General features: G+C 41.0%; 1 protein-coding gene across 5 annotated transcripts in view; it reads left to right on the top strand.

The window, feature by feature from the left end:
- The first annotated feature begins 256 nt into the window (after nucleotides 1-256).
- LOC143274083 (uncharacterized) overlaps nucleotides 257-16,785 on the top strand; it is a 35,401-nt gene continuing 18,872 nt past the window's right edge. For 2 of the 5 annotated variants that reach the window (XM_076575436.1, XM_076575435.1), the window contains exons 1-3: nucleotides 278-526; nucleotides 3,313-3,516; nucleotides 4,474-4,645. In XM_076575436.1, the coding sequence (XP_076431551.1) occupies nucleotides 4,607-4,645 (39 nt within the window). In that variant the 5' untranslated portion in view covers nucleotides 278-526; nucleotides 3,313-3,516; nucleotides 4,474-4,606. Of the gene's footprint in view, nucleotides 527-616; nucleotides 917-3,312; nucleotides 3,517-4,473; nucleotides 4,646-16,785 lie in introns of all 5 variants that reach the window. The other 3 variants (XM_076575433.1, XM_076575432.1, XM_076575434.1) reach the window with 3 other exon arrangements.

Raw genomic sequence — 16,785 nt, 5'->3', positions numbered from 1 at the left:
TAACGATTTTCTGACTCAGTGTCTCCCACAGAGATACTTGCTTTGCTTCTAGAATGAATACACTGGAGCTTCCTTCTCACATTCTATACTGCTTTGGGACACCTGCGGTTCGACTGAGAGAAAGGTGAAGGAATTTCATATCACCGTTATGAGGTGGGTACCTGTTCTAAACCATGAAATCCACCATTCCTGGTAATTCAAGTGTGGACCTGTGGGAAAATGTCCTTTTATGCTTGCCATAGATTCTCAGAGGCTCATGGGTAATGTAGTCCCTCACCTACGGGGCCATCCCTCACAGGATCAGGTAAACAGCTCCCACCAATCGGCTTGTGGACGCCTCTGTCCAGCACTCTCCTGGAAACTGGCTTAGAAAGTCGCGACCTGGCGTGGTGCTGACGCCATCGCTCAGGCTGAGGGTTTGCTGCGGGGTTCCTGGAGGCGGATGCGAAGAAGAACGAGGAGAGTGACCTCACGATCCTCGGAAGCTGGATCCGAACCCTTTCGCTTGGTGGAAGCAGAAACATAGGTGGGTCTTGGTGGTGGGGCTGAGACGTGGGGCAGACCGGAGCGGGTCTGGGAGGAGACTGCAAGGATCCACCATTCCCATTTGGAACAGACGACCTGGACAGTGCGTTCATGGTTGCTGTGTCAGAAGACTGCGCTAGGAGGTGTTTGGGCCTGTGATTCCAACTGTCCAAGGGATTTACAGAAGCTTTGCCAAGGAGGAGAGAGCCCAAGATGGCGACTTGGGGGTGGGGGCGGTGCGTGTCTTTAGATTGCCCTGGCCAGCAGGCCTGAGGTGTGAGCTCAAGTTCTAGCCCTTGCCGGTGAAGAATCCTGTTGAGACCAGACTGCAGAACCGGGAATTTTTCACTAGCACGAACCCAGAAATCCCAAACCGCGAGCCTGGGAAAGTGTAAGTTGAAAGTGTAAGTGCTGGAGACTGAAGGGGGCCTGTGACCCACGAGTCCGTACGAAAGAGGGTGTTTGTTATCCTAATGAATTGACCCGAAATTCCTAGGGAAATTCTCACATACTGTCTTTAGACTCTGTCGGGCATTGGCGATTCTGTTCTTTAAATTTCCTGTCTCGTCACGTCTTTTGGCTTCCTGTGCACCGCGTAGCCAGCTTGACAGTGGCCAGCTTGGCACTCCAGGTTTGGAGCTCTTAGCGATTCTCAACCTATGGGAAGGGTCGCATATTAGACATCCTGCATATTAGATATTTACATTACGATTCATAACAGTAGCAAAATTACAGTGATGAAGTAGCAATGAAGACAATTTTATGGTTGGGGGGGGGTCTCCATAACATGAGGAACTGTATTAAAGGGCCACAACATTGGGAAGGTTGAGAACCACTATCTTAGGTTTTGTTTCGTTTTTGCAAATACCAAGTCACCAGAGACGAGAATATCTCTTAGGAGATTCTGGTATTGAAATAGGAACGTTTTCTTGAGAACAAAATAGAGGGTTTCACGTTCTGAAGGGGAGGGTGTTTCATCAGTAGGAATTCCATCACCCTAGTGTGGAGGAAGACCTTAATAAGAGACTAGGAAGCGCTGAGTCCTGGTAGGGAATTAGCTCCGGGTCCAAGCCTTAGAATGCTGCCACCTAACTCTACAGAACTGCAGGGCCTTGTGATACAGGCCCCTTTGACTAAAACTGTCCTTTGATTAACAGGGTCTGCCCACATTTTCATGGCAGAGATTGCATAATTGAAAGTTACCTGTACATCATGATGTTTCAGAACAGTACAGCGGCCAATTTGGAGTCCTTCCCCATTACCATAGTGCTCAGGCTACTACGTTGGTGGCCAGTACAGGGAAGGATTGCTGAGCTGTTAATGCATTTGCCCTTTAGACCAGAATAGGAAGTATGTTTATTGAGTATAATGCAATAGAAGAGCAAGCAATTATAGTACCACCTGCCTCATAGGCTAATGAGCTGTGGGTGAGGTTGGAGACAGGGGATATACTTGTTCAGTTAGAGGGAGATTCTTTATGTGCATTTCTCTGGCATGTAATACATGGTGTGCGAAGATCAGTCTACATGAGTCAGTGTACATCTCTAGGGCGTTAAGCAAGAGCTACTGTGAAGGTAATTCCAGCTGTGTGAAGGTAATTCCAGCTGTGTAATGGCCATGCAAACAATCTCAGTCCTGTGAAAATTCTCTAGTGGGGACCTGCTCCACAGCAGGCAAGATCTACTGTTAATGACCTTCCCTCCACAACTAGTGCATTTGAGCAGAGGCAGAGTGAAGGTGAAACTCTTAGCTTTACATGACCTAAGCAATTACTGATCCCATTGCTTAGAACAATTTTTGGGCAAAGCTACCACCTTCTCAGAAGTTATCAATATATGGGTGGTAGTCGGGGCCTTGATCCTCTTTAGATGGTTGAGGTTGTCGCTCTTCTACCAGCTTAGTTGAAAAAGATAGGCAAGGACCCGGGGAATATGTATTGGATCTGGAAGTTGTGATACAGTGTGGAGAGGTGCCCTGTCACACCTGACTGAATCAGTGGTTGGTAGGTTTACTTTTCCTCTTCTCTCACTGTTTCCAGTGTGTGAGCTCTTTTAATTAATTTTGTATGTTTGAGTATATTGTCCACATGTATGTCTGTTTACCATGTGTAGCTGACAAAAACCAATGTTTGTATATTTTCTAATACTGATTACTAGTTACCATGTAAATGCCTTAGATTTGTGTTTTTCTATTTTTGGTGTTGAAATCCAGTGTCCAAGTGTGAACTGCAAATGCTTTACCACAGAACAAGGTGACTGGTTTTCAAATACTTTCCAAATACCTTTTGCTAAGCTTCCTACCCCTGGTATCATTAATACATTCTGTACATTATATAACCTTAAAGGTTAAACATAAAAGTGTTTTACTTAATGCTAGCATTCTGTAAACCAAAATTCATAAGAATGAAAATAATAGAAATCAGTCTCACTTTTGTAAAATGAAGAAATTAGATCACATTAAACTTGTGCTCTAAACCTATACATGCAAATACTACAGAATGCCACATTCACATGAACCTAACAGCTTCTCTGTTTAAAAGGTTAGACCCTCTTTTGCCAGACAGTGCTGGTTTGAATAATGTGACTTCAGCTATTCCTACTGTGGTTTTCAAAGCTTAGGCATCTGGTTACAGAATACTTTTTACTGTGTTTGTCATGCTTGGAAACTATTTCCCATTTTATGTTAAAATAATTGAATTCTAAATTATTAGATGTATCAGTTTTTCTTGTACAACAACAAAAATATTACTTTAAAGAACAATTTGATTTTTTTTTCACATTCCTCTAGGTCGATGTCTGGACTGGTCTCAGCTGCGAAATTGCTGTCTTTTGCTGCCTTCAGTGACAAATGAGGTTTGAGTCATCAGTGCTTTGAGGCTGTCTCATTCTGGGTGTTCTGTCTCACATCCAGGGGTTCCTGCAGAGTCTCCTCAAGGCTTTATTTTTATCAAGCTGCCACCAAGGTTCTTCACAACACATTTGTGTCTAGTAGGTGAGCACTGGTTAGGAAATACTTTTCAAGCTTCGGTTGTCTTCACATTTGCTGAGTTCTCTTGGTAAAATGGCTCATTATTATTCGTGGGAATGAAATCAGGGTGTGGATACATAGAGATGCCCCATTTGGAAACATTATTGTAACAATGTCCTATAAGAAATGGGCATTGTTTAATTTCTTCTTACTGTATAAGCATGGGCAAAACAAATCTTGCAATGTGCATATTTTCCATGAAAATGAGCTGTACAGCCGGGCGGTGGTGGCGCACGCCTTTAATCCCAGCACTCAGGAGGCAGAGCCAGGCGGATCTCTGTGAGTTCGAGGCCAGCCTGGACTACCAAGTGAGTCCCAGGAAAGGCGCAAAGCTATACAGAGAAACCCTGACTCGGAAAAACCAAAAAAAAAAAAAAAAAGAAAATGAGCTGTACAAAGGAAGAAGTAGTATGAGAAAGTGCTCATATGGAGCCCATTTTGGTGGAATAATAGAATATTTCAATAAAAAACAGGTGCATTTCTGTGTTAATGGTAAGAGCAAACATAATGACTTCTGGTTTCCTTTTAAAAAAGGAATGTTAATTATTACTAATATGTTCATTACTTGCTGATGTTTGTACTCATTAGTTCAGCCATAACTGTCATGTGTAATGGCTCTGAATGCACTTGTGAGTCCATTGCCAATGCTGTCTTTGTTGTACTTTCTTGTGAATGGGACTGTTTTCTTCTTTAAAAAGATTTATTTTTGTGTGCATTGGTGTTTTGCCTGCATGTATGTCTGTGTGAGTGTGCCAGATCTCCTGGAAATGGAGTAACAGACAGTTGTGAGCTGCCCTGTGGGTGCTGGGAATTGAACTCAGGACCTCTGGAAGAGCAGCCAGTGCTCTTAACCACTGAGCCATCTCTCTAGCCCCTAGGAACTATCTTCTTACAATTTTAACTTTTCTTCTTCTTTTTCAGCTAATTGTATAGTGCTTTGAGTGGAGACTCTAGGACCAAGCCATGAATAGCCTCTCCCGCTCATGACTCTACACTAGTCTCCTTTTCTCAACTGTATCTCCAATATCATTTGTGTGTTTCCAAGGGCAAAACCATGAACAAGCAACTTGCAAACATCATGAATGAATATGTGGTGAGTTGTTGTTGATGTAACCAACCGTCTTATTAAATAAGAAACACAGAAACAATGTAAAAGAGAAAGCCGAGAGGTCAGAGCTCAGAGCTAAAATCTCACCCTTCCTCCTGCTGTCCCAGCTTCGCGAAAAAAGACCTACTTCCTGTCGGTTCGTATTTTTAAAGTATGTTGTTCTGCCTTCTCATTGGTTGTAAACCCAAACACATGACTGCCTCGTCACTGTCTGAATGTACAGCCCCCTAGGTCTTAAAGGCATATGTCTCCAATGCTGGCTGTATCCCTGAACACACAGAGATCTTATGGGATTAAAGGCGTGTGCCACCACCGCCACACTCTTGCTATGGCTCTAATAGCTCTGACCCTGAACACACAGATATCTATGGGATTAAAGGCGTGTGCCACCACCGCCACACTCTTGCTATGGCTCTAATAGCTCTGACCCTGAACACACAGATATCTATGGGATTAAAGGCGTGTGCCACCACCGCCACACTCTTGCTATGGCTCTAATAGCTCTGACCCTGAACACACAGATATCTATGGGATTAAAGGCGTGTGCCACCACCGCCACACTCTTGCTATGGCTCTAATAGCTCTGACCCCCAGACAACTTTATTTATTAACATACAATCAAATTAATATTTCAATACAAATCAAAATAATATTTCAATACAATTAGATTACCACCACATTTCCCCTTTTCTATTTTAATAAAAAGAAAAAAAAGCAAAAGGTTATGACTAACAAAAGAAAAACTATATACAAAAGTACAATAACTATATACAATATATACAAGTAATAAATACCTAAACAGGTATTTGACGAATCAGAGAAAATAATTCCATTATCTATCCTATTTTGATAATTCCAAGATGTATCTAATGTACTTTCTATCCTAATTAATTTTCAACTATAACTAACTAATCTTCAACCATAACTAACTAATCTTCAACTCCCTCAGAGACCCAAGAAGGGAATAATATTAGCTAACAAAAATAAAAACAGGAAGTGCATGCAAGCAACTTCCAAAAAAATTTTGTGAGTTGACAGAAACAGCCAGCTGCCTGGGCAGTCACCTGAGGTTTCTCCGCAGTGTTGGGGCATCATCTTCAGCCTATAGGCTTAGTGTATCTGATAGACTCATTTGTGAAGTAGGATGTACACAAGGTCAACAGTTCAACCTCACATTGGGTGAGAGCAGTCCACGTACCAGAAACACCTGAATTCCACTAGTGTCCTGTCATGATTCAGGATTTTAAATTCTGGAAATTGTTGACAGTTTTTTAATTCAGCTGTCCATTCTTCTTGGCTGTGTATATATGGCTTCATCTCAGCATCCCCTTCTTCTCCACATCCCTCTATTAAATGCCAGTCTACTTTTGAGAGGCATGAGCTTTCAGCTGCTGTTCCATTGTACAACAGAATCCATCGGCCCTCTGCCTGTTAAGCTGCCTTCGAAGAAAAGGGCACCGTACCTTTTCCGGATGCGAAGGCCACTTCAGGGATGGGGCCATATTGTCCTGGCCTCAGAAGATGCCTTTTGATAAAGCCATAACCACACTTGTTTTGGCAAGAATCAGTAGTCCCTTGTTTTGTGATCTGTCTGTCCATTTTGTCCTGTTGATTCGAGGATACTTTTTTGTCCAGTGGCTAACTTTTGCCAGAATGAAAGTTGACTCCATATGCAGTTTCTTCAATGCCCATATTTTCTCTAAAGTAGATTGGTACTGCCAGGAGCCGACATGTCTCAAAAAAGAAAAATTTTCTAAGTTATTAAAACATTTTAAATGCCATATTCTGTAGATCTCTGAAGGGTTTGAAGATGACCTGTCTAAAACATCTCTGCTCAATTTTTAAAACATATCCAATATGACTACAAGTTCTATGATAATGTCTAACTACTAGCTTTCATTTCTTTATATCCTAATAGTTGATAATAATAACATTCAAGGATCAGAAATTTGCATTACATTGTTAAATGGATGGAATAAATACAATTAGAAATATACATATAGCATTTTCTAACAATATCAGTTTCAAATTTGTGTACAATATAAAACAATTCAATCCAATGTAAAGTATTTAAAACTAGTAATTGTCTTTCTCTTTTCTTTCTTTTTTTTCTTTCTTTCTTTCTTTCTTTCTTTCTTTCTTTCTTTCTTTCTTTCTTTCTTTCTTTCTTTCTTTCTTTCTTTTTTTTTAAACAAGAACCTTAAATCTAATCTCCTTTGCTTAGCCTTTTTCCTAACCCTTGACAATAACTTGTAACCAACCCCCCTAAATATTGAAAATTATCCCAGACCCAAAACCCATTAAAAAGACCAAAAAACCACCTGCCCCACACCACCTCTTTGGGAATGTGGGCGTCGTATTCTTAAAATTGCTTCCTGCTGGGTATGGGCGAAGTTTTCTTTATCCTGAAAGAAAAATTTTAGGTTAATTGTCAAATTCTAAGAGAGGTAACTATATCCTTCACTATCCAGTCTGTGTATAATGCCAAAGTTCAGGGTTTATCTCAAGTCCTTATTCAAGTAGTCTTTGAGACTGGATCATCTCAGCTAGTCATCTCAAAATTGCTCTGAGCACCTTGTAGTTCAAAGCTGATCTGTGGATGATGTTTGTCAGCTTAATGATATTATTATTGTCCACGTGGAATTGTTGTTGTTGTGGGGCCCCATCTTCTTTCTGGAGACTTCAGTTGATGTTAGGCCTGGCCATGATTTCCTGCAGAAAACTGATAAGAGACTCGAACACAAAAACATATATATGCAGCTAGCCTTTTTTCTAGAATTAGTTAGTACTCTATGTGACCATTCATATCTTAACAAAGTTTAAAATGTATATATATATATTAATCTTGTAAATTTTGATATAAAATTTATACTTTGAGAAAAGTTTAAAGAATCAGAATAGAATCAGAGTTGAGATTAGTAATAGAATAGTCCCTTAATTAATTTTGCTTTTGTCCTGTACCATAGCAGAAATGGCTCTTATTCTGGCATGATACAGGGAGTTTGCATTTTCCTTTTAACAACATGCTTGATTTTAAAGAAGGAGAGAGCCATTCTCCAACTCCAAAGTCAGCTTTAAATTTTAATTGAACTGGGACTGTTAGAAGACCAATAGTGTTAAATCTTTAGAGAAAAGCAGAAACAAACATTTAGGAAGACATAAAATTTTTTTAGATAATATATACCCATACACCGTTTCACTCTGTTTCTTGGGATAGATGATTTGTCCCTTTTCTTCAGTTGTCTCATTTGTCCAGTGTTCTTCAGATTCCTTAACCTTCATTCTCCTAAAAGACAAAAACAAAAACCTTTCCCCAAGACTAATTTTGGGGATGTTTCCTTTTGACAAGTTATTATCTGATTAAATGAAAAGGCATGTGTTATTGATACAAGTTAGTTTAAATTGGATGTTCATGCTGGTTGATGAACTATCACCTCCTCTAATTAAGAGGTCTCTCTTGTTCAAATCGAACCTTTATCAATTTTGATGGTACCCACAGCTTATCTTCTCCTGTAGAAACAAAAGCAAAACCACGTCCCCAATGTAATACATACCCTGGCTTCCATTCTGAGGTCAGCACATCCTTAAAGTATATAGGCTGATTTAATTCTGTAGTTTTTTCTATTATCCAATGTCTCTCTGCAGCTGTTGTTCCTTTCTCATTGGCATTCAGAAAATTCAAAGTTAGAAGAGCATTATGCAGTCTATTTCTGGGGGTTTTTGTTACCCATTTCTGTTTATTTAGCATATCCTTTAGAGTTCTGTTTGATCTTTCTATAACTGCTTGACCTGTAGGATTATGTGGTATGCCTGTAATATGCTTTATATTGTAATAAGCAAAAAACTGTTTCATTTTAACAGAGACATATGATGGAGCATTGTCAGTTTTGATTTGTGCAGGTATACCCATGATGGCCATAACTTCTAGCAAATGAGTGATTACAGAATCAGCTTTTTCAGAACTCAAAGCAGTTGCCCATTGAAATCCTGAATAAGTATCGATAGTGTGGTGTACATATTTCAATTTTCCAAATTCTGCAAAGTGAAACACGTCCATCTGCCAGATTTCATTTCTCTGAGTACCCTTTGGGTTACATCCTGCTGGTAATGGCGTCTGATTGTAGAAGGAACAAGTAGGACATTTCTTTATTATTTCTTTGGCTTGTTGCCAGGTTATGGAAAAATCCTTTTTTAAACCTTTACTATTAACGTGATGTTTTTTATGAAATTCTGAGGCCTCCAGCACATTTCCTATCAATAATTTATCAATCTCTTCATTGCCTTGTGCTAGAGGGCCTGGCAGACCAGTATGGGATCGAATGTGAGTTATATATAAAGGATGATTCCTTTTCCTGATTGTATCTTGTAATTGAATAAATAGTGAAGTTAATTCTGAAGCATCAGGGATAAATTCTGCAGTCTCAATATGTAACACCACTCTTTCAGCATACTGAGAGTCAGTTACTATGTTGAGAGGTTCTGAAAAATCCATTAATACCAACAGAATAGCATACAATTCTGATTTTTGCACTGAATTATACGGACTTTGAACCACTTTACTTAAATTTTCTGATTTGTAACCTGCCTTTCCTTCTTTGTTGGCATCTGTATAAAATGTACGAACTCCAGATATGGGTTTTTGCCGTACAATTCGAGGCAAGATCCATTCAGCTCTCTTTATAAGATCAATTCTATTGCTTTTGGGATATTTGCTGTTAATTTCTCCCAAAAAATTACTGCAAGCTCTTTGCCAAGGTTCACTTTCTGTCCATAATTTTTCAATGTCCTCCTTAGTTAATGGTACGACAATTTCTGCTGGGTCTATGCCTGCTAATTGACGAAGTCTCAATTTTCCTTTGTAAATCAAGTCAGAGATTTTTTCCACATAAGTTTTTAATTTTTTATTTGGTTTATTTGGTAAAAATATCCATTCCAATATAATATCTTCCCTCTGCATTAATATTCCAGTAGGAGAACGCCTAGAAGGTAAGATAACCAAAATGCAATCCAGCTTTGGATCAATACGATTCACGTGTCCTTCATGCACTTTCTTTTCTACCAAGGCTAATTCTTTCTCAGCTTCAGGTGATAATTCTCTTGGACTATTTAAGTCCTTGTCACCTTCTAAGGTTTTGAACAAATTAGTCAGTTCATCATTTTTTACCCCAACAATAGTTCGTAGATGAGAAATATCTCCAAATAATCTTTGAAAGTCATTAAGAGTCTGTAGTCTATCTCTCCTAATTTGCACCTTTTGGGGTCTAATTTTTTGTAGCTCTATTTTATATCCTAAATAATTAATAGAATCTCCTCTTTGTATCTTTTCAGGAGCAATTTGTAATCCCCAGCGAGGCAAAATTTTCTTTACTTCTTCAAACATTATTTCTAAAGTATCTGCATTTGAGTCAGCTAGTAAAATATCGTCCATATAATGATAAATTATAGATTTAGGAAATTTTTTACGTATCACTTCCAATGGCTGTTGTACAAAATATTGGCACAGAGTTGGGCTATTCAACATTCCCTGTGGGAGGACCCTCCATTGAAATCTTTTAACCGGTTGAGAATTATTATAAGTAGGCACTGTAAAAGCAAATCTTTCTCTGTCTTTTTCTTGTAAGGGTATTGAAAAGAAACAGTCTTTTAAATCAATAACTATGAGAGGCCATCCTTTTGGTAACAGAGTAGGCAAAGGCATCCCAGATTGTAGAGAACCCATTGGCTGAATTACTTTGTTAATTGCCCTAAGGTCTGTTACCATTCTCCATTTACCAGATTTCTTTTTAATAACAAATACAGGAGAATTCCAAGGGCTGGTTGATTCTTCAATATGCTGAGCATTTAACTGTTCTTCTACCAGCTCTTCTAAAGCCTGGAGTTTCTCTGTTGTTAAAGGCCATTGCTGGACCCATATAGGCTTGTCTGTTAACCATTTTAAAGGTAGAGCTGTTGGTGTCTTTGGAAGATCATCAGTTATTGTGCCCTGTTCTTGTATAATATGGATGGCTGGTGACCACTCATTAGAACAATATCTTCTAATATTTCTCTCAGTAACATGTGCTAGTTTATGATTTGTTTCTGAGATTGGAGGGATGTTAATCTGAGTATTCCATTGTTGCAACAAGTCTCGACCCCACAGGTTCATAGTTATGTTAGCCACATATGGTTTTAATTTTCCTCTCTGTCCTTCTGGACCTATACATTCGAGCCATCTTGCACTCTGTTTCACCTGAGATAATGTCCCAATTCCTAACAGTTGAACGTTTACCTCCTGAAGAGGCCAAGTTGGATGCCAAAATTCTGGTGCAATTATGGTAACGTCCGCACCTGTGTCTACCAGACCAGACAACAAAACACCATTTATTTTTATTGTTAATTTTGGTCTTTGTTCATTAATAGAAGTTTGCCAAAAAATTTTCTTTATGTTTTCTCCTGAATTTTCTATTCTCTCTGTTTCATCATTCTGACCAGCATGATTTATTCCAATAGGCATTTGGTTATTTAATCGCTCTCCAGAGCAGGCATTTCCTCTATGGCTGCCGGAAAGGTTTGAACTGGATTTGCACTGGGGGCCTGCCTGAGGCCCCTCTGGGAGTTTCCCGAAGACTGAGGCAAAGGATTACCCTGTCTGTCCTTTGTTGATCTACATTCGTTGGTCCAGTGTTTTCCCTTACCACACCTTCTGCATACTCCAGAAGGAAGGGGCATTCTGTTGCCATTGTTCCTTGAAGAAACATTGTTTCTGGAAATGACCTGTCTACAGTCCCTTTTCAAATGTCCTTGCTTTCCACATCCAAAACATCTAACACTCCTCAAACCTTTTGAAATTACTTCTCCTACCCATGTATCATCATGCTCATCAGCTTCAACATTAATTGTTTCTCTAATCCAATCTTCCATAGGTGCAGATCTTGCCCTTAATGGCCTGATTATTCTTTTGCATGCTGCATTCGCATTCTCAAAGGCCAAAGATTCAATTATTGCCTTACCAGCTTCTGAATCCGAGACCGTTCTCTTTACTGCTGAAGCCAGTCTTTGTAAAAAATCTGTAAAAGACTCTTTTGGGCCTTGCTTCACCTTTGTAAATGACTCAGATTTTTTTCCTGGTTCCTCAACTTTGTCCCATGCATTCAAGGCTGCCGTTCGACATAAAATTAGGGTTTGGACATCATATAAACATTGTGCTTGTGCTGAAGCATATTGGCCTTCGCCCATAAGCTGATCCTGGCAAACTTGTACTCCTTTATCCCTCCATTGTTTTTCTATGTTTTTAGCCTCCTCCTTAAACCAAGTCAGAAATTGAAGTCTCTGGCTGGGTTCCAGAACACCTTGTGCGAGGTCCCGCCAGTCCTGTGGTACTATCCTATTATATGTTGACCAAGTGTTTAACATTTGCTTTACATATGGGGAATGCATGCCATAAGATACTATTGCCTCCTTAAACCTTTTTAAATCCAACATTTCAATTGGAGCCCAAGTATTTTGTGTAGCCATTTGATCAGGCATCTGCTGTACTGTTACAGGATAAATTAAGGGTGACTGTGTGAAAACAGGCTTTCTTTCTGCAACCTTATGATCCCGACTTGAAACAACTTCACTGTTAATTTCTTCTGTCTGAATTTTTACAGGTTTAACAAGTTCTTCTAACGCTGTTATCCTGGCACTTAAATTGACTATCTTTTTAAATATTAAAATGTGGATTATTATAGTGATGAGGTGCATAATTCCACCAATACTAATATTATATAGTTGTTCCATTGCCAGACTGCCTAAAATTTCGAACAAAAACCAATTTTCTTCCAATGTACACATAAAACCCATTTGTTTTTTAATGTGGAAAAAAATTCTCTTTTAGATAGTTTCCTTTAAAATATCTGATATATTATGACTTACCAAATCTGCGTAGAACAGTAGAAATCCGAGGGGATTTTCAAAGCAGCCACCTAGTGTCCCAGGTGTAAATCCAGAGAGAGAGAGAGAGAGAGAGAGAGAGAGAGAGAGAGAGAGAGAGAGGAAAGAGAGAACGCACAAGAAAGTGTAGCCGGCTAAAGCTTAAATGCAGCCACGTGTTCCCTCTTGTGCCGAGTCAAGGCTTGGGTCTGGCTTCCTTAAGCTCCGACCACGTGCGTTGGCTTTACAGGCAGGGCCCTGTTCGGCAGGGCAGGTCTGAGTTGTTTGTAGCACCGGCTTTAGGCAAGCTGCTCATAGACCTAGGCCCGGGCTAGAAGTTGCTACCCGGACTAGGACGCCAGCAGCTCGGACTAAGAAGCCGATCGCCGCCAGCCGCCGTGTGCCGCCGCTGCCGCCGCGGGCCGCCTGCCGCCCTTGCGGGAAAGCGGACCTGCCGCCAAGCCAAGCAGTTTTTAATGGATTCCTGTCACGTTGGGCGCCAGATGTTGATGTAACCAACCGTCTTATTAAATAAGAAACACAGAAACAATGTAAAAGAGAAAGCCGAGAGGTCAGAGCTCAGAGCTAAAATCTCACCCTTCCTCCTGCTGTCCCAGCTTCGCGAAAAAAGACCTACTTCCTGTCGGTTCGTATTTTTAAAGTATGTTGTTCTGCCTTCTCATTGGTTGTAAACCCAAACACATGACTGCCTCGTCACTGTCTGAATGTACAGCCCCCTAGGTCTTAAAGGCATATGTCTCCAATGCTGGCTGTATCCCTGAACACACAGAGATCTTATGGGATTAAAGGCGTGTGCCACCACCGCCACACTCTTGCTATGGCTCTAATAGCTCTGACCCTGAACACACAGATATCTATGGGATTAAAGGCGTGTGCCACCACCGCCACACTCTTGCTATGGCTCTAATAGCTCTGACCCTGAACACACAGATATCTATGGGATTAAAGGCGTGTGCCACCACCGCCACACTCTTGCTATGGCTCTAATAGCTCTGACCCTGAACACACAGATATCTATGGGATTAAAGGCGTGTGCCACCACCGCCACACTCTTGCTATGGCTCTAATAGCTCTGACCCCCAGACAACTTTATTTATTAACATACAATCAAATTAATATTTCAATACAAATCAAAATAATATTTCAATACAATTAGATTACCACCACAAGTTGTTTAGTCCCCATTTGATTACATATTGTTATTTTATTCATATCTGTTGTTGCCCTGTGTCATGGAGGTCCTGTAGCTTTGGATCTGAAGGACCGGCCCTTTCATATGCTCCAGCAGATCATAGGTAGGGTGGGTGTTGGTGTAAGATGAATTGCTAAATGGTCTTATAATAAAAAAAAAAAAACAGAGCCAGATATTAGGGTGAAAACCAAGAGATCAGAGGAATAGGACAAGCCACAGCCAACCTCACCTTACTGACACCTCAGCCTCCAAAAAGACCTCCTTGCTGTATACCCACTCCTATATGCCTTTCTGTTCTGCCATCTCACTTCCTCTGTCCACTCAGCTATATCACTTCCTGTCTGTCTGTACAGACCTCCAGACCTCTATGGTTAGTGCTGGGATTAAAGACGTGAGCCACCATGCCTGGCTCAGTTTCCAGTGTGGCCTTGAACTCACTGAGATCCGGATAGATCTTTGCCTCCTGAATGCTAGGATTAAAGGCATATGCTACCATCGCCTGACTTTTATGTTTACTGTAGTGGCTGGTTTTTCCTCTGATCCTCAGATAAGCTCTTTATTGGGGTACACAGATAAAATACCACCACTTGTTGGGGTGGGCCAACTCATAGCCCTGGTTCTGGGTCTGGATGGTTGCTGGATTGGTCAGCCCGCCAGCTCTCCCTCATTTTCACTACCAAGGTGAATTCTCTAGCACTGCCTGGCTAGCTCATCCTGTGCAGCAGACAGCAAGGGGTGGGGCTAGTTCTTCTGCTCTCATACCCTTGGGGATGGCTCACCCAAACCTACAGCACAGGGTCAACTCTACTGTGCTGCCCAGGTGAGGTGCAGGACCTGCTCGCTCTCCCTAATGCTGCAGCCGGTGAGGGGAAGGACCAGTTCTCCCTAGTGTTGCAGCCTGTGAGGGGCAGGGCCAACTCTGTGCAGCCTAATTCTTGGCCTTTGGTGGTCACAGGAGCCACAGACATCAACGGAGACTGTGGCTGCAGCAGGGACACTGACCCAGACATGGGCCCTGGCAGCAGGCCAGGCCCAGGCATCACCGTAGCCCCAGGTGGCAAGCAGGCCACCTATCTCAGCCTGCTGCTCACCATTTTCACCTCTTCAGATCTGCCTCTCTCCACAGGAAATGAACCATTCTGTCTCTTTCTCCCATACCACACCATGTATTTGTTCACCATATAGTGCCCAATGCCGGGTGCCTTTTGGCCTGGGTGGGCCTGAGTTTTCTCCTCTCTGACAAGGGCAGGCAGCCCCAGGCAAGCATATGGGTCTCCTCCTGCTCAGTCTTTTTTTTTCCCCCCACAGACAGGGTTTCTCTGTGTCACAGTGCTAGCTGACCTGGAACTCACTTTATAGATCAGGCTGGCCTCGAACGCACCAGCCTTTGCCTCTTAAATTCTGGGATTAAAGGTTTGAGCTATCATCTGCTGTCCCATTAAGTTTTAATGGAACTATTGCTTTCTTTTTATGACTGTGGCCTTTTAGTACCGGAAATGAAATTGAAGTAAATTCTTTAAAAAATATGTACTTAGAATTCACCAAAATCCGTTACACAGAAGCCACCCACATTAGCAACCTTGTTTCATTGTGTCTAACTAGATCAATCCTGCTTCCCTCAGAAAGGAGAATATCTTTTGGATCTTGTATCTTTTTACTATTGGGTTGAATTCTTCCAGTGAACCAAATTTCCATCTCAGTAAATCCTACCTGTTTATTTTTCCTAAATACTTGAAATTTTATCATCCTTTGTTAGTTTTATCTTTCTACTCTCATTTTTTTTTAAGGTAGAGATAGGTAACTAGATAGTACTTTGTACATTTCCCCAGGAATTTGCTTAGGTAGACCAATGAGATACTCAGTTGCGCTTACCATTTTGTGTGTCCTGTTAGGTAAGAATTTTGCTCATATCCCTGTTTACTTCTTCCATATTTTTGACCCATAAATTTATGATCACCCTTCACTCCCTCATCAAGTGTTGTGGTGTCCTTCTAGCTTGAATTTCGGGTAACCTTTAGACCTCACCTTATTTGCAATGACAGGGTCATGGTTTATAACTTTTTATTAAAATAAAATCCCATTTCTACATAACAGATTATATTTTATTTAGCCAGCTATTCTTCTTGAATTAGGCTTTTTGTTGTTCTGTAGCATGATAACTGGAGAGCAACAACCTTGGAAAGGACTTTTTGTTGTTGTTGCTCATGGTAATTGAAGGTTGAGTTTATGGTGTCCTGGTCTCCTGTCCTGGAAAAGAACATCATACATCATACTGGTAGGTATGAGTGGCTTTGAAGCTTATTCTTCTGGTTGTAGAAAACAATCAAAGAGGCCAGAAAGGGCCAGAGACTCTAATGTACAAGCAAGGACATGACCCCAGTGATCTATTTCTTCTAGCTGGTCCCAACTTCCTGAAGTTTTTTTCACTTCTAAAAATAATGTCACCAGTTTATGACCAAGCATCTGGTGCATGAATCTGTGGAGGATCTTTCATATTCAAACTATGGATCAAAAAGCATCCTAAAAATGTGACAACTTAGAATAGTTTATAACTGGTGGTCCTGTGATAGGGATTCTCTGCTGGCTGGCTTAAACTCAGTGTTGCTGTGATCTGGTAGCTGGAGTGGGTCACTGAAAGCAGAACTGGGATGATGTACAAGAACACTCACTGTTGCCTGACAGTGGGCAGCTGCAGGAATTTCCATGTGTCCTAGGAAGAAGGGTTCTTCTGGATTTTCATTGTGCTTCTTTGGTTGTCTCAGGATAGCTGTATTTCCTACCTAATGCCTAGCTTCCTAACAGAGCTGTGTTGTTGGGGGCACAGAGGCCCTTTTACTCAAAGAGAAGCCCCAGGAGAACCAGGAATGATAATCATTGCAGGAGTGTCTCCTCAATGGAGGAGTTAAAAACCAAATACCACTATTCCATCCAGAAAGCTGAGTGAGAGTGGATTTTGTTAATGACCTGGTGACCTTTTTCCTTTCTGTGGGGGCAGACCTCACCCACCTTTTGCTACAGAGAC

This window comes from Peromyscus maniculatus, chromosome 7 (assembly GCF_049852395.1).
Source record: "Peromyscus maniculatus bairdii isolate BWxNUB_F1_BW_parent chromosome 7, HU_Pman_BW_mat_3.1, whole genome shotgun sequence".
NCBI classification, from domain to species: Eukaryota; Metazoa; Chordata; class Mammalia; order Rodentia; family Cricetidae; genus Peromyscus; species Peromyscus maniculatus.
The sequence above is the reverse complement of the archived record's forward strand: the minus strand, read 5'-3'. Positions and strand labels throughout refer to the sequence as shown.